Below are 23,676 nucleotides of genomic sequence, written 5' to 3' on the forward strand. Positions count from 1 at the left end.
GATGTAGACGAGATAGTCAGAGATTTACTATCATTTATTACTGAAGGAATCTTGGCACCCAAGATTATAGTCTTTACAATTAAATATCAATTGAAAAACTAGTTGACTATCTAACCGACTAACGAACTAAAAAAGGAATCTTCAGGCACCAGCCTTTTATAGTCTCGTCAGAAACTCCTGGTAACATACCTACAAATATATAGCCATCAATATGAAAGTTAAATAATTCATTTGAGTGCTATCAAGCCGGCCAAAATAGCTATCTATGAGTCATTTTAAACCTTCATAACCAATAATATCGTTTCATCAAAATAGCAAGCATTAGGAAAGAAAAGGGGTATATAGGTATTATTTTAAACCTTTGTCGTAATGATAAACGATGCAAAAAATAGCAACAGTGTCACTCTACACCCAATTATCGATTCTACGTAATGTTTACCTCTATCTATAGCTATTAACGAGAATTACCATGTGTAGAATTGTACATGATTTAAATGCAATACAGCGATAACTAGATCTGCTATATCGACAATATCATTTGATCGACCTTACTATTAACTTATACTGTGTGTATGACACAGTAAATATTTTATATAAGAGCCCATTCCAGCAAAGATATTGCGTCAAATTCTCATTAAAATTATAACTAAATTTTGAAGATAAAATATGAGGATACTTTTATTGATTTAAAAAGAAGCAACAATTTAATTAAAGTGACGACGTGAACCTTGAATTACGAAATCGCGTAAACACCTTATGGCAAACTCAATAGCAAACAATTTGGCCATTAGTATTGCCACTGTAATGATAGGCCAACAATAATGCGTTAGATTCGTTCATTTGTTGGACTTGTATAACTACTATGGCTATTTAGAGCATAATAAAGGACTATTAGTGAAAGTTAAAGTAAATTCAGCTCAACTTGTATCATTATATTATGCCCATGCATCAATATACCGTCACTATTGTATGAAATTGTATCTACGGAAATTTGAATTATTACTATATATATATATATATATATATACATGTAATAGAATAGAAAATAATAAATTAAATGGTGGAAGTGCCACGGGTGTTACATTGCTTACTAGAACCACTGGCAATGGTAAAAACACTAAAATTGACGCCACTTAATAATTTGCTATTGATTTAGCAATTGAATACTTTTAATCGAATGTAGACAGCATAAACAAGGTTGTTTCATGTAAATAAATCAAAGATCATTTAGTTTGACGCTCTTTCGAGCATAGTGTGTGTATATGCTTACTTTATTGTAAATAGCTACGACGCCATACATTCAAGCTTTTCATCTACAAAATCAATTTTAATTATGACGACAGCAATGTGAGTACCGAAAAAATTTACTACATTTTGTTATTACCGGTTCTTAAAACTGATGATGATCCAGTATCTACTCTTGGCATAACCAAAATAAGAAAACTAACTACAGAAACTTGTTAGGAATTCTTCATTAAAATACTTGATAGAATCAGCTATAAAATATCTCAAGATTTCAGACTAATTTTTAATAGAAATCAAATAATAATTATGTTGTCATTGTGCAATCATTAAGAAAGTCAGGACAGGAATAAAATTTTTGTCTTAGATAGCTTTAAACATTACTGTTAAAATATCAATAGGGCTGTTAAAGTACGCTGGAAGTCTAACCAAGTAACTACCAGACCATGCAATTAAAAATATACAAATAGCTTATGCAAAAGTATTTAGCCAATTTAGCTCAAAAACAATTTTATTACTTAACTTCTAATCTCAGCAGTTGCTAATTCTAAATTAGCATTATTCTTGCCCTAGCCTCTATCAAATTATACCACACCTATTCAGCTAGTAGAAATTATCTATAAGGAATTTCTTAAGCATACGTCGTATAGTGCTTTATTTTACATTAAAAGTACACCCTCAAACACATTACAGGTGTAATCAGCTGAAATCACTACACCAATTCAATTTTACAGTTTTACCAACAACAATTTCAATTCGGTACTGGTACTTCCAATCACAAATTCAAGCCCTTTTATAGTAATTATGCTCAAGTGTATCAGTTTAGCTACTATTTTGAAAGTTCTTGAAGGGCTTGAGATTATTCATACAGTTCCGAACTTCCAATGTTGCATGTTCTATATACTTGTAAAGCATATCTGTTATTATATTTTTACCTCAACGACAGTAAATCAAATTAGCTATGATAGGATTTCATTAAGATATAAAAACATGTGTTTTGCTAGTCTTTGTAAAATATTCCACGAATAGATTTGATATTACTCTTATTTATCTATGATTAGACATTGATTAACAGGATTTGAAATACTCCTTTCGATTCAAATTTGGTCAATCATATTACATATGCCATACGTACTGATCCACTTGATAAAAGATGAGTCTGTCTATGAATTTCACGATAGGAAAGAATTACTAGGAAAGATAATTTCAGTTTATCTTTCTACCCTTTATTCTGTATGGATTTTATTCTAAAAAGACTTAATTATAGGATGATACCATAATATACGGGTACTCCTGCATTTACCAAAGAAGGATAATACCTGAGACTGCCAATTCATAGGTATACTAGGCAACATCAATATGAATAAGTGTTCGTGCTGTGCCTATTTATTGGCAGAAAATGTGTAGTAAATATCCTAAATTAGTATACAAAAGGGCTATTACCAAATCTTCGATCCTATGATTCTTATCAATTTGTAAATATGTACTATTGTATATCGTTTGGTATAGATTCTATAGTTTAATAGATAATTTAGATTAATTCAATCAGCCAAAACTTAATCAAAATAATATAAGCGGACGAATAAGTTGTTTATTAAACTTTTTCTTCCCCTGTCTTTCCTATTAAACTGTGAATATTGCCGAATACTGTGTAATTTTGAATAATTTCAATAGGATATGACGTACTATAAACCACAGTAATTAATCAGATAAATTGTTATCTGAATGTTATTGGTAAAGGTGCAATTATCGAATTTTTGATGTTAGATTACATTTCTTACACTAGCTGAATTACTATACAAGTCACATAGGCTAACTATTAGGATAATTTCACACAAAATATTACAAATCCAATATTTTATTAGACTAATGACAGTATTCACGGGTAATGGGCTTAAAAACTAAATTCTATCATCTCCGTATACTAGCTACGGCTTAAAATAAAGTAGACTAATTAAATCAGACTTACTATGATCAAAGTACTACAGCTATGCCGCGCTAGTTATTTAAATGTTAACCCTGAGCAACTTGTTAACTGTAGGTAGCGTGCCTTACTTGTTCGATGTGGTCTAGATATCTGAATAAGTAATGTAGGCTAATTCAATCTGATTCATCCTCGTTTTTAAAATTAGAGAAACTTCCTTTGTAGATACCTTAATGTTCAATATTATTTAAACAAGAATCCCATTATTTATAGATGATTGCAAAATGATATCATAGTTTTTGTTGTCTTTTAGTACCAACTTCTGGTACAATCAGGGATGTATTTTAATTCTGGCGAAGATAGTAGCTGTAAATGGTATTCAACAGAGACTATTTGAAAAGTCAAAAGCTGCTGTAAAATGATATAAAAGTTGCTAGTATTTAGTAGCAGCCTGAATGGAGATGAATTTCAACTCAAATACTAGAATAGCTGAATAGGAATTTTCGCATTTATCTTCTATAACTTTCAAAACTTATTATTGCATCAGCTATATGCTTTATATCAATGATAACTGAAGCATCTTCTAATTGTCTGTATATGCATACAATAAATAATGATAGTATCCAATACAATATCAGTCTTTCTCTTCTTAACTGTCTGTACTGACAGATAAACAGAAATTCTATCCTACTATTATTAGTCTATGTGTCTTCTACCAAAGTCCTTTATCCATTTATTTTTAGCGCGGAGCGAAGGCTTTTCATAGTTATCAATAAAAGACACAAAAATATTTTTATTTTCTACCCTTCATCAAATATTGAAGTATCTGTCAAATAAAGTGAATTAGAAAAAATTTATCCTAGTTACCGAAATGTATATCCTTACTTAGTGAATATTAAAATAATAAATTCATTTTAGTAACCATCAACTACGTATGTATTTGACGCAGTTGCCAGGCAAATAGACGATATCGTGTTGCAATAATATTGCTGCAGCCAAAAGATCACTTTGGATACAATTCTTGGTGATATGACCTCCTAAGGTGAGAAGAATATACTGTATGATTGATATTCAACTTTGAAAATCAATATTCCTATTCTCTTTAATTAAATCGATATAAATGGTCAAAAAGAATACAGCAGCAAGAACGATAGAATGTATAAACATATAGACATTATCATGACATCAGAGAGAGAGCTAATAATCCATTAAAATGTGCAACTGTTATTATAATATTTGAATGAATTGCGAGATTTTCATTGAATATCGTAGTTGATCTAAAACATGGATCACTAAAGTGCTTTGTTGGAGTCAATATATTTCATTAAAGTTTTAAGGACTGCACCTGTCTGAAAATAAAAAATTTTAATTGTTCCCAAAGGTAAATACTGTACTTTACTGTATCAGAATTACATCTTTGATAAATGTTACACCGATGCTATTTTTCTTTACCAATGTAGTAGATTCAAATATTGATTAAGCATTCGTCTATGAAAGCAGAACGTCAACGGTATTTCCTGCGTATAGTTATATCGTTACGATATTGTATAGCAGCAACAATATCCTTCTTTCTTCAAATCGCTAAAATAAATAGGCATTTATCCAATAACTATTGATGTTATTGTTATTGTTGCTATTAATAAATACAAACCTATGTAACGTTGCCTTACTCCATCAGAACTTATTTACCATCTAGATAATTAGCGTTTAATTAACATAAAATATTAAATACACTTCAACAGAATTACCTGTCTTTAAATTGGTCTAATCAGTAAGCATATCCAAAATATTAAAATAAGTTTCACCCTTAAGTTGAACATAATGGTATGTCGTAAATTATTTCTACGGCCTAGGGTTGACTAATCGTGTAGTAAAAATATTACTTACTAGTATTATGCTGATAGTACCTAGTAACATATATTAGTGAATACATTTCTCGTCGCTCCTTTGCTTTTATTTTAGTATTATCTTTAAAATATGTCATAATTTATTTATAAGGGATCGTCTTAATTCATGTATTATAGATAAGGTGATTACCAATAAATTGCTTCCATTGCTGGAGATAAGTTGCTAATTGATTCCATTCGTTTATTTGACCTCTTCTTGCCGTATTGGCACCGATTATATTACCAATGATCTTCTGGACCAGACAAATTTCTCGTCAATCAACGCCCAATTTTCTACAATCGACCGCGGCTCAATCCATCTCTTTCATTCTTCTTGGCTTTCTCCAAAATTTCTTCGGCAAAGACATCTTGTTCAGTTATCAATATAATTATGGCCGATGTATTCAATGATTCAATTGCTACATCATCCAATCTTCAATGGTTTATCAATACTTCCACAATTATACCGAGCGAAATTTATACCAGAATTGGACCAAATCAGCCAATTAATCCTAATCCTAATGTTAATGTCAAACCTTCCAATAGTAATGATGGCATACCATCAGATACGTTGTTACTAATCATACTCAGCTCTATTTTAGCTGTTACTAATATTGTAACAAACATTTTAACATTAGCCTTAATCTTAACACGACGACATCTTCGAACTGTGGCTAATACTATCATTGCTAGCATGTTCGTCTGTCATTTATTTTATTCCTTTTTCTATACTATTCCTTATGTTGTTTTTAAAAGCCTTGAAATGACCGGTCGCCCCAGACTCAGCCATGCCAGCAATATTTACTGTCAAATGCTTATCTTTGTCCTTCCTAATGTCTTCTCTGTAAATATGAATTTTCATATTTGCGCTATCGCTATGGAACGGTTTATAAGCATTTCGGCACCATTTTGGTACCAAGATGTTATCTTAAACTGGAAAAGTATCGTATTTGTCACTGCTGGGCTTATATGGTTATTATCACTTTTGATTGGGTTCTATCCCTATCTTGATGGTCTCTATATCTGGCAACCACACGCTTGTGTTCCAGGTGTAGATCCTGCAACAGCTCGATATTTAATTCCGTGGAATATCTTTATTACAGTATTTCGATCTGCTCTTCCTCTTGTATTTATATGCATATTTTATTGGAGAATCTATCGTATTGCTAAGCGAAAAACGATTGAATTAGTAAATCCTCATCCAAATAGCCCAAGGCAAACTGGTAGTGCGTATAAGGCTGCCAAAGTGATTGCAGTCATTATTGGTGTTTTTATTGTTTGTAAATTACCAAGGGATATAACTAATTTAATTCGTACATTTGATCATAGCATTGGAAGACAGGAGATCTTACAAAGATTGCGATATTGGTGTGAATTTGTTGGCATTAACCTTAGTTCGTCAATTAATCCTTTATTGTATACCTACTTGAATAATTCATTCAGAAAGGAGCTGAAATTATTAATTCGACGCTACAAAATCAGAAGAGATAGATCCTATTTGTCAACGAAAGAAAAACCAACTCAAGCAAGACGTAGAATACGCTCCAGCAAGAAAGCTGAGTCTGTGCTCTTAAAGAAACAAAATAAAGCCAGTAATTATGAAATTGCCACTGGCAGTTATCAAAATGGAAGCTTAAAAACGACGGATATTATCGTCAACCGAACCAGCACTACTTTTAGATTGGAAAAATCACAATCATCTACCAATAAATTTTCAACTCAGGAAAAGATTTATGCTCAATATGACCTATTTCTTAATAATAATCATCCTCTAGATCATCATACAAGTGATGACTATTTCGGTTTAGAGAACAACTATCATTGTGAAACCGTAGTCTAATTTCCAACATATACGTATGCCCTTCCATTTTTCCTTCATCTGGATCTAAATTAATATTTAATTACAGGCAGCTTCTAATGATCACTTTAGCACATTATTAGTTCAATCTCAATGGCAAGCTATAACGATATTTTATTAATAAAAGTAAATGAAGACACTTGATGGGCTTATAAAATTTTAATTTTCATCCGGCCTGCTCTTATTAATAAATTTCCTTATCTTAATTAGCTTATACTTATTTCCTGATGTACTATACAATGTGATCGTCAAGGTGTTATTATCTCCATATAATCTTTCGAATCTTTTAAATTTATAAATGTATTTACAAATTATTAGAAAGCGAATTAACTTGCTATGTGATCACCAATTTGTAATATTCGAACAAGTTTTTAATCACTAACGCAAGTGACCGAAGCTATCTTTACATTGTATAATAATGCAGAAAGCAAAATTGAAACATATCGATTGGTAAACAAGCTCTCGTATGTCAAATTCTTTTATTTATATCTTATTAACGAACTTATTTATTGCTTAAATTTAACGATTACTTCAGCCATTGGAATTATTATAACAATACTAGGTAGAAATTATTTTAACTTAAATTCTTTCTCGACTACTATGTACATTTCAAGAGGACAGGGTAGTTGTATAAAGTGATTGTAACTTTCGCATTTTTCTGATAAAATCCATTAATATAGTTTTAATTCTGGTCGGACCCAGGATACTTGCATTGCACCCTATGTTTCTATACTTTTTAAATTTCGCAATCCTACAATTTACTCATTTATCATACTACTTGATTGATAAGTTGCTATTGTCACTGAATAGATCGAAATAAGTCATTTAAATGTTTTGGCTATTATATGAAAAACATAGCTGGCAATGTAATCCAATTTGTAACCGTCAGTTAATATGCATTTATGATAACATTTCCCATCATTGTCGATAATAATTATTGCTATAGACTTGGATAGACTAGGCAATACTATAAAAGAGACGTTATTGCAACAAATCATAATAGTCGTTTAATTAAGTTATACATACGTTCAGATCATTCGGCTAGATGTAATCAAATACAACGGACAACCTCGAAGAATTTCTGATAGATACATATCTCATGCATTTCAGTTTTATCCTATTCGTTCAATATATAACATTAATGGCCGCTAAATAGATTTTTGATTTAATGCTATAAATTTTTTGGACGCATCTGATAGTGAATAATTATAATCAAGACAATAACAATTTCTATGTTATTGTTGGAATAGGTAAGAGTGACGTAATGGTTACAGTCTACTTACAAGTAGTAATTAATTAGCTGATTACAGGATCCGCTAGCATTAATATTGTTATTACTCTCAAATGATGTTAGATGGTTTACGCTATAGGGCTTGCTGGTGTATTTAGCCAAATAGTATTCGTGATGTAGAGAAATACATAAAGATTTTTGGGATAATACTCTAGTAGTCTACAACTTTACATAATAGCAAAGGATTGTAGGAAATAGTGAAGACTGTAGACTTACCAGTGTAAGTGCTTTAAATAACTAAACACAACAAGTTATATTTGAACGTATTACAATAAGACTACAAAAATATCCGTATTTAAGAATAATATAAAATGATTATATTTTAAGAATATCTATATTAGTTACAGTATAATCTAAAAATACTACAGTATTCCAAGTACGTGATCGCAGTACGCCTATCATTACCTACGGTAAAATTCTCGTATACTGTACTGTGAATTTATTCCGCATCGATGATCTGATGCATCGACAATCTTTATTTGCTTACTTTGAGCAATAGAGGATTCATTAGCTTACTGTAGCCATGATTTGAAAACACCAATACAGCATTAATGATATCATTCCAGCTTTAAACTATGCGGTAAGTAGTTCCCAACTCAAATATCTACAGTAAATTAAAGACAGTGGCCGCAGTTGTATTATACAAGTAATTTGCCACTTTGCCTTGATATAAATCAGTATTCTAAAGCTAAAATCTACAAGTTTGCAAATTGTGTTACAAGTGAAGATTTATTTGCAGTATACAGTATATTGGTTTATCTGGAAATAACAAATTCAGATAACAGACAGAACTTTAACTATATATGCTTAAACTATTTACATAAGGTTAAGCTGTCTTTAACATCTAAAACACTTGACTATTAAAAGTCAACGACATAGTAGCGACAACTTCACCATCGACCTAAAAGATCTGGATAAATGGACAGGGGAAAAAATAGCAGTGATCAGAAACTTGTTAACTTGAGAAGTTACAATGGCATTATAGGTAGATATAATGCAGTTGTATCAAAAATTCGATATGATAGAAATACATATTTCTAAAATAGCATTAAATATCGTGTTACGTTAGGACTAAATATAAGCACAATATTAGCTTTCCATTTCAACTTCTTCAACTTCCATCTCGTCACCACCAGCGTTATCGCTTGCAATGATATTATCAGGATATTGGCCAGCTTTCAGCATCACTTCCAGTCGTTGTACTTCTTCTAAAGTATTAGCTTTAGCAATAGCTTCCTATGATAAATACACAGCATGGTCCATTGCAGTACTATATCATTATTATATTGCAGTTTAACTTACTAAGGGAAATAAATGCATTAACGATTTCACTTTCAATTAAACAGAGAGAAATTACTAGTCGGTCACCTTGATAGCATTCGCATGAGAGTTTGTAACGGCAGCCTTAGCCTCCTCAAGTTTTTCCCCAGGCATAAATCTGAACATTGTTTTATAAAGAGCAATTTTAATGATATTCAGTCAATAGAATCATAGTTTGTCTGCTAAAAACGTAAAATTAAACAAGGTTTTATTTCACCAACGTTTTACTCTTTTTGCCAATTTCATTCAGTAAATCTTTTCCCTGAGAACCTGCAAATAATTTCTCAGCTGCGATGCGCTCCTAAGACGTAATCGGTGTGATCAATAGTATATATAACACTACTAATGATTATATCTGTAAGTTCCGATTTAAACTAGTGACATTAGTTTACAATATTTATGTGTCCCGACCGCAATTAAAAATTTAACTAATATGCGGTAAATATCTTTACCTAGCTATGCAAATATCTGGTGATAATTTAAGGAGCTTACCTTTTCCTTTACTTTTAGAAAGTCGAGCAATTTAATGTGTGGCAGTTTGTAGATAACGTAAAGTCGATAATGTTTTTTATTTGCAATAGGATTCTTCAATAAGCTATATAACAAACGCGATATATGGGTAGGTTAACGTTGCAAGAGTTACAATTAAGCCAAGGATTTCGCTTGATGCATTAAAACATTAAGGGTATCATTGAACATGCTAAGTTATAAAACATGAAGCTATATAATTTTACTGCACACAAAATATTTCGCATAATTTACCACAGAGACTTGAGTGTTTTAACCGTCGACAAAGGTTCAATATCTCCCTAAATGGTATGCAAATCAATTTAACAATTTTTTGGTCTGAAAATCTGAAATTTGCCTTAACTAGCAAAGTAAAATAACTGATACTTTGTACATATTTACTAAGGCGACAATTTATATCAAACTACACGTACATGATTTCGATTTGTCAATAGGATACCATTTACTCTATACGAGCATTACAACTGCAACGCAAAAACTAGACCTACCAATTCCTGCATATTGTTGCAAGTTAAAATAAGTTCTTCCAGCATAGGGAGACTATCTTCTAAATTAGAACCGATACGACTACAATAAAAATAAATAAATAATATTTTAAAATCATAATGTATTCACGCTTCTATATACTGTACTGTACTTAAAATGACCGAATCTCTCACTTGGAATAACTACAACTAATACCATTACGTAAGATTACTGTAAATTTAGTACTGTGACTAGTTATGCATCAATGATACAACTAATGATCATACCATAGTTGATTGTTATTCAATAGGATACATTTCAGTCTACGTAGCAGCGGAAACCCTTCTAATTTCCTAATTCCATTATCCGAGAAATCAATGGTATCGAATTGATCCTATCATTAAGATTTAAGTTCAACTTTAAAAGTTGTTTCTTATAGCAGATTGCTATCATATCAATATGGTGAAGAGCAAGCAATTGTCCATCACATATCCTATCCTAAGTGATTATAATTATAATGTTACCGTCCAAGTACAAAATCTAGTCCATTCGCGAAATGCCTAGTATAATATCATGATATAAGAGTACACTACCAAAATTTCTAAGTCTAATACATTAATTATTGATTAATAGCGGAAATGTTGTATGTAATTGAGTAAGATATATGACAAGGCTGCATTTGCCATAGCAATTAACAACTAAGAATGCAGATATATCGATATTTTATACAGTAGCACAAACAAATCTCGACTATAACTATTGTACGATATGTACAAATACCAGTAGTACAGTACAGTATGTTGTAAAATAGTAATACATCATCGGCGATAATGGATTGTCTTACCAAAGTTGCTCCAAGGTTTTCTAAAATAGTAATCCGATTACCTAACATTGAACAAGAAATAGCGGCTGTCAGAAATCCAATTGGTATTAAAGTAAGAAAATTGAGAGCTTTCATCAATAATAAAATTATATAATAGATCCAATGCAAGACTAGAGCAATGCACATTAACGTGGATAATTGATTTTACTACGAACTACAGAAAAATAATCATCCAAGATTATAATGAAAAGAGAAGAATCTCTTCAAGAATTCAGGTGTTGCTGATACTATATGGAAATCAATACGCTGTACAAGATTATAAAAATTAAACCGGATTGAGCTTTACAGCTTTCAAATAGGCTTCCTTGTAGGTAGTATACATTATATTGACTTGATGACACAAGGCCAACATGCAGTTTTTCAACATGAATTGATCGACTGATGTTGTAGTCATTGCACCAATCACTGTAGACATTTGAGCAAATTATCCTCCATAATATACAATATCTTACGAAATCAAAGTATTATCTGATACTGTAAATACAACTTTGCAATTCAAGCTCTCACTATCTTGTACAGTAGCCAACGATTGCTGTAGTAGATTGAACCAACCTCGAAGATCTAACTCTCGATCTTTGACAGCGTTGGTAAATTGCGGTGCCATAGCAATTAAATCTGCAGTTAATTTAACCATGATGATTTAACGCACTGGAATTTTTTTATACAAAATTGTTGAAATAAAAGATTGGTCACAAAGACGGAGCCTCCTAGCTCAAATAGAGGACACAGCTTTTAATTGACGATGGAGCCTCGTAGCTTAAGTAGAGGACACAGCTTGGAGTTCACGATAGAGCCGAGTGGAAAATTCGACGAGTTCGCGCAAATCTCGTTGACCAATGGCTTACAGAGTTACAGTATAGCACAGCACTACACTTGGCGTTCAACAAGGCAAATCTGACAGTATACCCTTAGTAACGCACTGAACACTCCGTACTGGACACCACTACGCTGTACTGTATGCCGTAGTACCCCGGTCGATGCAGCGGTGTCTCTCTACTCCGTGGTCCATGTGTAGTCAATGAGTGAACGTTTACAGTGTACAGTACAGCTGCGACCGTAATCTACAGTACTGTAGCGCAGAGTACTGTACTGTACTGTAGTCCATATTGTGCGCCAGCCAGTCCCAAGGACTAAACGAGACAATAGAATTTCTACGGTGAAATGTCCTACAGTACGAGTCCATTTCTTGTACTGTACTGTACTGTACAGTACACTGTACAGTCCAGGATAAAAAACGGCTTCATTTGGGCCGAATGCGGAAATTCTAATTTCACTTTTGACGTTCAAATCATGAACGAATATTGCTAATTTGAAAGCAGATGAAACGCGAGTTGTTCATTTAATTTTCGAATTAGATTATAGCCGTTCAACACAGAAATGCACGAATACATTACAGTTCTATTATTCCGGCTAATAGTGAGCGTTCCATCAGTGCTTCCATTCCATATTACAGTAAGTTCTGTATTATTGAGCACCAGACTGTCGGCAATACTGTACTGTACAGTGTACAGTATTACGGAATGAAAGAAGTACAGTACAGTACGCAAGCACGTCCTTGTCGACGAGTAACTACGCAATCTCTTTCCGTTCCGTTCAGTCTTATACTGTACAGTACAGATCTACTGTACTGTACAGTACACTTATTCTACAGTACTGTACTGTACACTGTACTGTACACTGTACAGTACTACAGTACAGTAGTGTGCGCAGTACAGTACCACACTCATTACCACGGTACGACTCTGTGTTGTAGTACTGTATTACAGTACTCATTTTGTTTTGTACAGTATAGTGGGTTACAATACACTAGTACAGTGTACAGTACAGTATGCATTTCGGAGCGGACACGTGGTTTGTCAACACTGAACACTGCAGTCAACAGTGTGTACTGTACAGTGTACAGTACACTGTACAGTACAGTACTGTACAGTCGGCTCTTAGCTCGTACAGTACTGTACAGAACCACAAGTCAGTAGTACTGTAGACCACAATACTGTACTATACTGTACATACTGTACAGTACTGTACTGTACTGTAGCACTGTACTGTACAATGTACTGTAGAGACTTGGCAAGCACACCGTACTCTACACTGTACAGTGTACAGTACAGTGACCGAGCGACTGTCACATTTCATCGGGTTTTGCAATTTTCCATTGCAATCCATTTTGAGCCGTGCCTTGACTCCATACCTGCATTGTATTGTACTGTACAATGTCCATTAGCCCTTGCAATATGATTTCTACAGTATAAATATACTGTACACTGATTGATGTAAACGATGATGAGAGGATGGAGAGCAGGTTTATGCATTGATTGCCAATGAACGCACATAGGGAGGACGTTAGAGAGACATCGATGAGGAGGCTACTGCCTGACGGAACAGAATAAGAATCAATCTACTGTATATTATACTGTATAATTTATACGTAGGCAGCTAGCATGTGATATCACTTACCGGCTATCTATTCATTATATTATAGCCTTGACGACGCTGAAGCAGCTGATGTAAAACAGTTAACGTACTGTTATGCAAAAAATATGTAGATTCGTTCAGGAGCTAGGGCAATTAATAGAGAAATCGTTATATTTCAGCCTTCAGCACTTTGTAATCATACCTTGACGACGCTGAAACAGCTTATGTAATTCAGTTAACGTACTGTTATGCAAGAATACGTAGATTTGTACAGTAGCCAGGGCAACTCATAGAGAAATCGCAGATGCTCCCTTGCAGTGCTTAGTCGTCCTGCAGTAGTCTGGCATTAACTTACAACGTACGGTAATTGTAAATAGACACTCGAATAAGTATTTCTATCTACCATGGTAGAATGACAGACCAACGTCAATTAACCAAAATCTCAGCAGTATCAAGTAAAATGTGGTGTCAAGTTATAAGAAGAAACTAGAAAATTCGCAGAATGTGTACATTGCGCGTTATTGATTTGATTTAACAGTAGTGTGAACGAAGCAGTAACTGCTGTACAAATATGCGCGCATACTGTAATCAATCAACTGGATAAGTGTTATTGGATTATGTACAGTAGAATATATTATATAGTATGCTATGTTCAAACGTTGAAACCTCCAACGCCCATAGTACTTTACATTTCTCAACTCACTTCAATTATTTTGATAACTGTAGCTATTCAAAATCAACATGATAAAAGTTCCTCCATTACGGCTGATATCAGCAGCTAGGGTAATCTTCGATATTCAACAGAGGCCATTCATCAATTTCATTCGCTATCAGGTAAAATGACAATAATATCCATTCATCTTACCCATAGCTAGAATATAGTCTTGTGCACAACTTTCATTCCATCAAGTTGACGTTGAAACACAGTTCTAATGGTAAAATTATTTATAATAATATTGTCAAGTTAATTAACATCATCCAATCATGACAAATAAAGTTTGTCGACTTTTCACGTGCATGCATATCCACACATAAAAATTTTAAAAATCGCTGATTTGTGGCTAGAATATGTTGTATTGTATTGGATGGAATAATAGAGCATTGAAATAATTACATTACATAGAAGGCGTTGTGAAAACCCTCCTATACACTGTCAGTACTGCATAAAAGTCAGTGTCATAATTCCTTCTCTTCTACGGTACGCTTACGCGTATATTGAACATTAATCCTTGTAATAGGATTGCCATGGTCAGCGATCGGCGTTATTGTAATGTGCTGTAAGTGCATTATGGAAGTGAGCAATTAACAATAGACTGTAGCCATATTTCATGACATTATAGGCCAATATATGAATATTAATCAATCTTTGACAATAATAAGATACAGCACAATTAGAAGAAAAAAAAAGCATAAAATAGATCTAGAACTATAGCCTACTATAGAATGACATGATTGATCCTATTGGGGGGACCATTATTAAACAGTAGAAGATAGAATACTGTCGGCATCTTTTGCATTTTATACACAAACTGTTAGTAATAACAATTTTTTTCTGCTCTTGATATAACTTCTTTATTGAGCCTGTATAATTTCAATATATTTTCTAAAAGAAATTCTACATTATAGACCAGTAGTACATTTACTTTATATCAACCTACTAGAAATTCAGCATGAATTTGTAACTACGTACCGCAATTGCTCACTTCAATCGTATATTCACCGATAGCAAAGTCAATACTGTATCAACGATTATCGTAACTCTATGAAGAAGCCAGGAACCTTAAAATTGAAGAAAAAAGATATCTGATAAGAAATGGATAGCTATGAGAAAATACGAATCGTTGGAAGAGGTGCATATGGGTAAGTTACCTTTCCAAGACGTTCATCCGATAAGATAGAGTATAATAAATAGTACCAATTAAATACGACTTAAAAATATAGACTACAGTAATGATGAGTTTAATAATATTCATCTATTGGCTTATGTCAATGACTTTAATGATAAAATAAGCGCATTTTGTATACATATAAAGGACATTAAGAAAAGGGATTTTTTATTCTCGAAATTGCATTGGTACCGTATTCAGTTTTATATTACTGACACGCATACTGCAGTGACAATAAGTTTAAAGTAATTTTTAGTGATCAGCTACAGCTGACGATATCTTATTTCTTTCATGCCAACTTACTACCAATGCAAACATTTATAAAATCTAAAATGGAGGAGAAAAATTTGAACCATTTTATGATGGATTAGAAGCTTGATTGAACTATTATCACTATAACCAATCAAGATAACAGCTAGCGTTTTATATTTTTTCCTGTTTGTTAGAACCGTTTATTTATGCCGTCGTCTAGTCGATAACGGCTTGGTCATTATCAAACAAATTCCAGTAGAAGATATGACAATCGAGGAAAGGCAATCCGCTATTAATGAAGTTAAAGTATTATCCGTATTAAAATATCCAAATATTATCGGCTACTATGATAGTTTTTACGAAGATAAAGCTCTGATGATTGTCATGGAATATGCCGAAGGTAAGTTGATTTGCTTACGCAACATCATTAAATGATTGTTTTTTCTTACGATTCACGGCTTGATTAATTGTAGGCAAATACATTATGTGTCGTATCTAATTTAGCCTTGGGTAATCGTCACCAATCATTAAAGATAATTAATGCTACAGTGAATAAATTAAGTCACTAGTTTACCTTAGCAGCGCTAGTTATCATCATTTTTATGATATTTCATCATAGCAATCAAGAAACGAATTATTATTGCACTTTAATTTACTTATTGGAAAATATCTAATTTATTACTTAAATCGAAGCTCGCTAAACTTCAATGTCTATTCGATATAGGCGGTACCATTTTTGAATATCTACAACAACGACGAGATGAACTTTTAAGCGAGGAAGTAAGTCATGAACTTATATAGCTTTTTCGTTCATTATCATTTCAATATTATGAGCACTTCGGATCATATCCTTAGTTTATTTTATTCTTAGCAAGTTAACGTCAGACTGTTGCAACTATCAAATATAAAATTCTTCCTTTCTTGGCCTATCTTGTGATTATAACGATCTCAGCTTTGATGTTATAAGTCCATTAAACAACAGCATGAGATCTACTACAAAATAGTTTTCATAGTCGCCAGTGATTTAAGCATTCAATTTCCATTACGCTAATAGAAGTAAAATAGTTAATTGAAGCCTTCGATTATGACAACACTTTAACAACTTATTGTAAAGACATCATTTGTAGGGGCCTGAGTTGTTATAATTTATTGACTATAAATCATATCTATTTCATAAGTTCCTAATGACTCTTTCCTATATATAACTATATGAAAATCCAATTCATAAAACTATATAAGCTTAATAAAAGAATGAAATAGAAAATTTTTGAAATACGACTTTACATTTACGTCACTCCATATTATAATCAAATTCTTTTTAATTATAGGAAATTCTTCATCTATTTGTGCAAATCTTACAATCTCTGCATCATGTTCATTCCAAGAATATTTTACATCGAGATTTAAAGACACAAAATATATTACTTAATGATAGAAGAACAGTAGCTAAACTTGGCGATTTTGGAATATCCAAAGTTCTTAATAGTAAAAGTAAAGCAAATACGGTACGTTGAATTATTCTAGAAAAAGATTACTTCTAAGAAGAAGTTGAGATATAATCAAATTGACAGTGCTATACATCTAAGCTTTAATTGTAAACGTAGTATGACTAGCTAGTATGAGCTTACATGATGACATATGAATTTAGTACTTTCTATCGAGGATAGATGAACATTCCAAAATTTAATTACGCGTAATGATCGTGATTTTTAATTTCTTACTCTCTATCTTGATGTATTGAGTAGGTAGTTGGGACACCTTGTTATATCTCTCCTGAACTTTGCGAAGGAAAACCGTATCCATAATCGCAATATCGACTTCAATGGCTTTGATATTGCTATATTTTTTCGGTTCATATTCTTGCAAGACTATCGCAGTCTGATTTTAGAAATAAAATAATTTCTTCTTATTGTTAGCTTGTAACCACTTCAATTTATTCGATTTATTCCTTAAGGCATTATAATTTACCGTTTATTTAATTAATTTAATATCAATAACGTTACTACCTTAACTAAAATATCTAAAGATATAATCATAAAAGCGATATCTGGTCTCTAGGTTGTGTTTTATATGAATTAGCCAGTTTAAAAAGAGCGTTCGAAGCACCGGTAAGTTACATTTTAAATTTCAATTATTAAAAATTTAATTTTATTTTATGATAATCCATAGTCTAGAAATTTTTTATTTCATATTTTACGAAAGGTCATCAAAGAGTATATTACTATAGCATCTGATGATATTAATACTAATCTCAGTGAAACAGATAATATAAATTATGACACTTCTTTGTACGTTATCCGTAACAGAATTTGCCAGCTTTAGTCATGAAGATCATGAGAGGAAAGTTTGCTCCTATATCCTCTATTTATAGCGAAGATCTTCGAGGATTAATTTTAAGTATGCTGCATTTGGACCCTTCTCGAAGGCCGGAATTAGATGAGATTATGGCACTACCCATTATTGTTAATTCTTTAATGCAAGCAAGAACATCTATTGGTCGTATTCCATGTCTTCAGTAAGTTACAAATTTTTTATAACTATGAAATAGTACCTTATACTTCATGGCTATTATTTGCTATTTGATCAAATTAAGAAGCTCTCCCACCTTAAACAAACAAAATGGAAGTTTCTAGAATAATTTGTACTAGTATCATACTTACGAAATCTGAAGTATACGACAGTGTGCTTGATAACATATTTTTATACAAGTTTGAATGTTTCCTTGATACAACATATACCTGGATCATTCCCTCTAAAGACAACCTAACAAACAGATTATTACTGCAGACTTTAAGATTTTACTAATCAGGCTCTTTTTCTTGAATAGATTATCGAAGAAAAATTCATCAACTACAAGACGATCAAAAGGGAAGCGATATCATGCATCCGCAAAGAGCAACCATACTTTAGATAGCGGCATTGATGGAGGTAAGCTTTTTACTTTCTTCAAACCTGACTGTATTGCTACCAATGTTAACGTATCAACAGAAAAATTGTTGCTGTCGAATTATTTTAGAACGGATTGAAATTGTTGTAGTTACTAGCTAACTAAAAAATTATTAATGGTCATGCCTTTATTATTCGTTCTGCTGTATTATAATGTAAAAAATGATTTTTTATTCCATATTTTAGGTTCAATAACCAATAATCGAGCTACTTATGATCGATCTAATAGCACCGATGATGCATCTGGAATTCTGTCAAGCAGTGGTGGTAGCATTAGTTTGCCTTTCGACTCTCAATCACTTAAAAGTTCGCATAATTCGAATATAACTTCCTATAGTCATCGAACAAATCGACCAGGTTCATCCATTAGTAGTTTATCGGGAGCATTAACAGATAGTGAAGACTCCCATGTATCATCATCATCAGCACCTGTTTTCACGTGGGGAAGTAGCTCATCTAAACCGCTAATGCTAAATTTACCGCAAAGAAGTTTACAAATCACACGCGTAGATGTCAGTCGGACGCAAAAAATGGGTGTAACTAATTGTGGCCAAATTGTTATTTGGGAGGTAAGCAGATGCACAAAAAAAATGTAATAGGGAGACCTAGATATTGTTTTCATTACCTGATAGGCTTTCTAGCCTTTAAATTTAGTTATACTGCTGGATAAAGTGAAGTGAAATTGATTACTAATATTATTTTATTTCTCTGACTTTATTTTACAGCAAAATAGAGTACAATTAGATGGTAAAAATGATCGCAATATTAATATTGATATACCGAGGCTCCTTGAAGGCCAATCGGTCGTCAATATTACTCATGTCTCTTGTGGAGATTTATTTACTGCTTGTCTAACAGGTATAAATTGTTGAACAGTCTCTCAGTTATAGAAAACTGTTAACCAACATCAGAATATATTTCAAAAATAACAAATCCTTTTAGTCGAACTTATAATTTGTTCTTAAACATGAATAGATCGTGGAATCTTAATGACTTTTGGATCAGGTGCAAACGGTTGCTTAGGACATGGAAATTTTAACGAAGCAGCACATGTAAGGAAAATCAAATCATTACACCATAAAGCCTAATACTGGTACACACAAAAATTCACGTTATAACCTACCTAATTAATCATTCTATTGGAATTACTTCTACAGCCAAAAATCGTTGAATCCTTAATTGGTTATGAAATCGTAAATGTTTCCTGTGGTGCATCTCATATTATGGCTATTACAGGTACACAACATTTAGGAAGTATTGTAAGCAAGACTAATAGTTATTTCTATCATATTACATAAGGTTTAGTGTTTAAGCTTTTTTTTCATAAAATATAATTTCTTTAGCTGAACATGAATTATTTGCCTGGGGTAGAGGTGATAACGGTAAGTATAGTATTAAGCCAACTGTAATTATCATTCGGTTGTATTGTTAACAAATCCAAGGATAAGATTATGGTTAACGATATTTTACGCCAAAAAATATAGGTCGATTAGGAACATCAAATACCAAGACATATAGCGTACCAGAACTCATTAAACTACCAGAAACTTATCAGCCTAGCTCAGTATGTTGCGGTATTGATTGTAGTATGGTATTATGTTGCGACGGTTGCTTACTAGTCTGTGGTAGTAATCGAGCCAATAAGTTATCATTAGACACCTCAGATACTGGCTTAGTAGATGAAAAACATTCCCTAACACGTGTACCATCCATGCCACTCTCATCACTATCAATTGAACAAGTAGCAGCTGGCACTTCCCATACTGCAGTAATAACAGGTGATAGAAAGCTACGGTTAAATTACAGATTATTATAAATATTTAAGATAACTTTTGTTAACTGAATCTAGCATTTCTTCAATTTATAAATTACCGAACATATAGCTAATGGTCTTTTATATTGCCGTTTAGCTGTTTTGTTACCGTATTCAGTATGGTAGAAGTTACTTTTTATATCTATCACGTTATCCTTAATATAAATTTAGTAAAGGTATCAATTAAGCTTTTATATATGTATAGTTACGAATGTATAGCTTTCATTTTCTAGGATGTTCTAACAGTTTGATAGAAAGATAATTACATTGCTTATTCGATAAATTATTTGGCCTAGGTATCATAAAGAGTTTTAATTTGCATTCGTATTAATATTTGCGTTGAATACTTTACTAACCAATTCTAGAGGACGGCAAGCTCTATACCTGTGGAGTTAATACATATGGCCAACTAGGTTATGAGCAAAGCAAGCAAAGGGTTTCTGCAAAGCAAGTTTCATCATTAAATCATAAGCAAATTAAATATATCGCGTGCGGGGATGCATTTACCATTGCTGTTACTGCAGGTAAATTTTATAACTGATATTCTTATTATTCAAGCAAGTTCGTTTAAATGATCGTAAAATACGGCAGCAGTACACCATCTGAATATATCGATAGAATACTTTCTTGCTGTCAGTAACAAGACTATTATCTGAAAGAATTTGTAGTTTCAAACCTCATGCGTTCAAGACAAATAATTTATTTTTATCGAGCAATAGCAATAGTAATACTTATATTGAAGTCAGTTATAGTAAATTTTTAGGTGATGTGCTGCTTTATTTTCAATTTTTAACAGATAATGAGGTTTATGCGTGGGGTAAAGGTAGCCGTGGACGACTAGGCCTAGGCACAGAAAAAAATTTCGTCGAACCACAACGTATTACGTTTAATCATTATAACTTTGAAATCCTCTCTTTGGCCAGCCGACACGGAAATACATTAATGTCTACTCGCTTGAAATATAATAATGGCGATATAAACCCTATCAAGGATAAATAATTTTATCACATGGATTATCTACTATTCATTTTTATAAGGATAGACTAAAATTCTTTAAAAGAAAACAATAATAGTAATTTACTTTATCCAAAAATGATATTTTATCTAAGGCTTTACCAATTAAAAAATTCCAATCCGATTTGGGAAATTATATTCAAAGTTGACTGAATATACCATTGGCTTTTCTTCTTATCCACTTTTCGACGAGTTCTAAACTAGAAATAAAGACAAGATAGATATCAAAGTCATCGTTAGATATCTATTGCTGGGCTGCCACATGATAACATTTCAATTATATATTTTATCACTTTCTACTTTTTGGATTAATATCATCTAATTCAGTCCATAGATATGAAAAGATGGTAGCAACTGCTTATACAAATGCTCTTGATAGATGAACAATCGACGAGATCATAATTAAATGATCTATTCTGTAACTGAAAAGTATAGTGAGTAATCTAATACGACGATGTTGAAGACATTAGAGTCATTTATAACTTTATAGTCTTCAATAATATTGGATTTACATTTACAATAAAATTTTTGTTTTTTCTAAGAATTTTATCCTAATTTGAGAGTTCTTGCTGTGTTTGTGCAGCAAGTGATAAAGATGTCTACAGTATATTAAAGCCGTATATCTTAAAAGCGAATTTTAGAAATACTGACATAATTTTAATTGTACTAAAAAATTATTTAACGGGCTCGTATAGCCTTAAGATCGATTCGATATTTTTATTCGCGGGCTGAATATTATTGCTCATGGAAAACGTAAATCTAAATATTAATTATATCATATGATTTATATGTCTGCAAATATCTTTATCCTGTTACTTGAATAGCAACTTCGTATTAATGAAGCAATTTCAAAGTGGATAATCTACAAAATAGAAAGCTATGTAATGGCTTTTTCTTTTTACTATAGAGATCTAAATAGCCCTATAGCATATTGACTGTACAGTCTAAATATCTGTAATTAATAAACGTAAATATGATGATAAAAATTGATACTGACCGCTTAGAAATAATATATATACAAAGATATAGATGCAGACATACATAAACAGTAATGGTTCGAATTCGCTAAATATACGAATATTCGAGGGTAATATAAGGATCTTTTAATCAACAATATCTGATCATCCCTTTAAAATATTTTCCTAGAACATACTTCATTCGATAGGCATCAGTAGTGCATCTCATAGATCGACTATAAATTTGTAGCCATGAAATTAACCACTTTAAAATGCTACTTCTGTAGATACAATAGCTTCATCAGGATATTTTTTCTTCATTTCGCATCAATTTTTATTTCTTAATTATGAAATATTCAGTAGCTGTGAGTGTAACAATTTTTATTTCGAGTACGCGATAGAATAACCAATACATTCATAAATTAAATTCAATACATGTTTATATTCCTTCGAAACCTTTAAGTGCTTTGTATAATAAATGCATATAATTACTAAAACTGTCGTAAATAGGCGGGATTGGTATAATTTTATTTTATCAAGATAAAATCATTCATTTTAATATCAAAAGCTAACCGTAGGTTTGGGATATTCCAAGCATTCAGGTTATAATTTTAAACTGTATTTGTGTTTCATCATCATAGTTATTATAGCAAGACTAGATGGTATGGGTTTCCTATGATACATGGTATAAAAATTAAGGTCCATGTATTACAAAAAGAAAGATATATAATACTATGGAACAACCTATATTTTTGCCACTTTAGATTGATCAAATCAGTAAATTACTACGATCGCTAATTCTTTTTCCATGTTAATTATGAGCGATCAGGGTGCTAACTATAAATTGATAATAGCAGTATTTTTCTGTCGACATTCTAGTTAACAGTTTGTAAAGCTAGTTATTGTAAATCTTGCCTTCAAACGGTGATTTATAACTAGTGAATTATGATACGCTTGTGAAATCACAATTTAAATCCAAACCATAGATATCAATTGT

The 23,676-nt window shown here is 32.1% G+C and overlaps 3 protein-coding genes across 3 annotated transcripts; 2 read left to right on the forward strand and 1 right to left on the reverse strand.

Moving 5' to 3' along the window:
* Positions 1-5,443: 5,443 nt before the first annotated feature.
* Positions 5,444-6,892, forward strand: TRIADDRAFT_58848 (uncharacterized protein; the record flags this gene model as incomplete). The annotated part of the gene is made up of 1 exon (XM_002114853.1): positions 5,444-6,892. The coding sequence occupies one exon, from the start codon at positions 5,444-5,446 to the stop codon at positions 6,890-6,892; it is 1,449 nt and encodes a 482-aa protein (XP_002114889.1).
* Positions 6,893-9,290: 2,398 nt separating this feature from the next.
* Positions 9,291-12,031, reverse strand: TRIADDRAFT_28604 (uncharacterized protein; the record flags this gene model as incomplete). The annotated part of the gene is made up of 9 exons (XM_002115034.1): positions 9,291-9,437; positions 9,570-9,639; positions 9,743-9,822; positions 10,014-10,116; positions 10,284-10,330; positions 10,538-10,616; positions 10,802-10,908; positions 11,359-11,399; positions 11,950-12,031. The coding sequence occupies 9 exons, from the start codon at positions 12,029-12,031 to the stop codon at positions 9,291-9,293; spliced, it is 756 nt and encodes a 251-aa protein (XP_002115070.1).
* A 3,594-nt stretch (positions 12,032-15,625) lies between these two features.
* Positions 15,626-21,708, forward strand: TRIADDRAFT_28793 (uncharacterized protein; the record flags this gene model as incomplete). The annotated part of the gene is made up of 16 exons (XM_002114854.1): positions 15,626-15,672; positions 16,145-16,350; positions 16,675-16,730; positions 17,279-17,455; positions 17,696-17,745; positions 17,977-18,058; positions 18,257-18,465; positions 19,168-19,268; positions 19,299-19,488; positions 19,630-19,754; positions 19,872-19,948; positions 20,054-20,132; positions 20,240-20,278; positions 20,381-20,674; positions 21,075-21,233; positions 21,506-21,708. The coding sequence occupies 16 exons, from the start codon at positions 15,626-15,628 to the stop codon at positions 21,706-21,708; spliced, it is 2,094 nt and encodes a 697-aa protein (XP_002114890.1).
* Positions 21,709-23,676: the final 1,968 nt, after the last annotated feature.

This window comes from Trichoplax adhaerens, genomic scaffold (assembly GCF_000150275.1).
Source record: "Trichoplax adhaerens TRIADscaffold_9 genomic scaffold, whole genome shotgun sequence".
Lineage (NCBI taxonomy): Eukaryota > Metazoa > Placozoa > Uniplacotomia > Trichoplacea > Trichoplacidae > Trichoplax > Trichoplax adhaerens.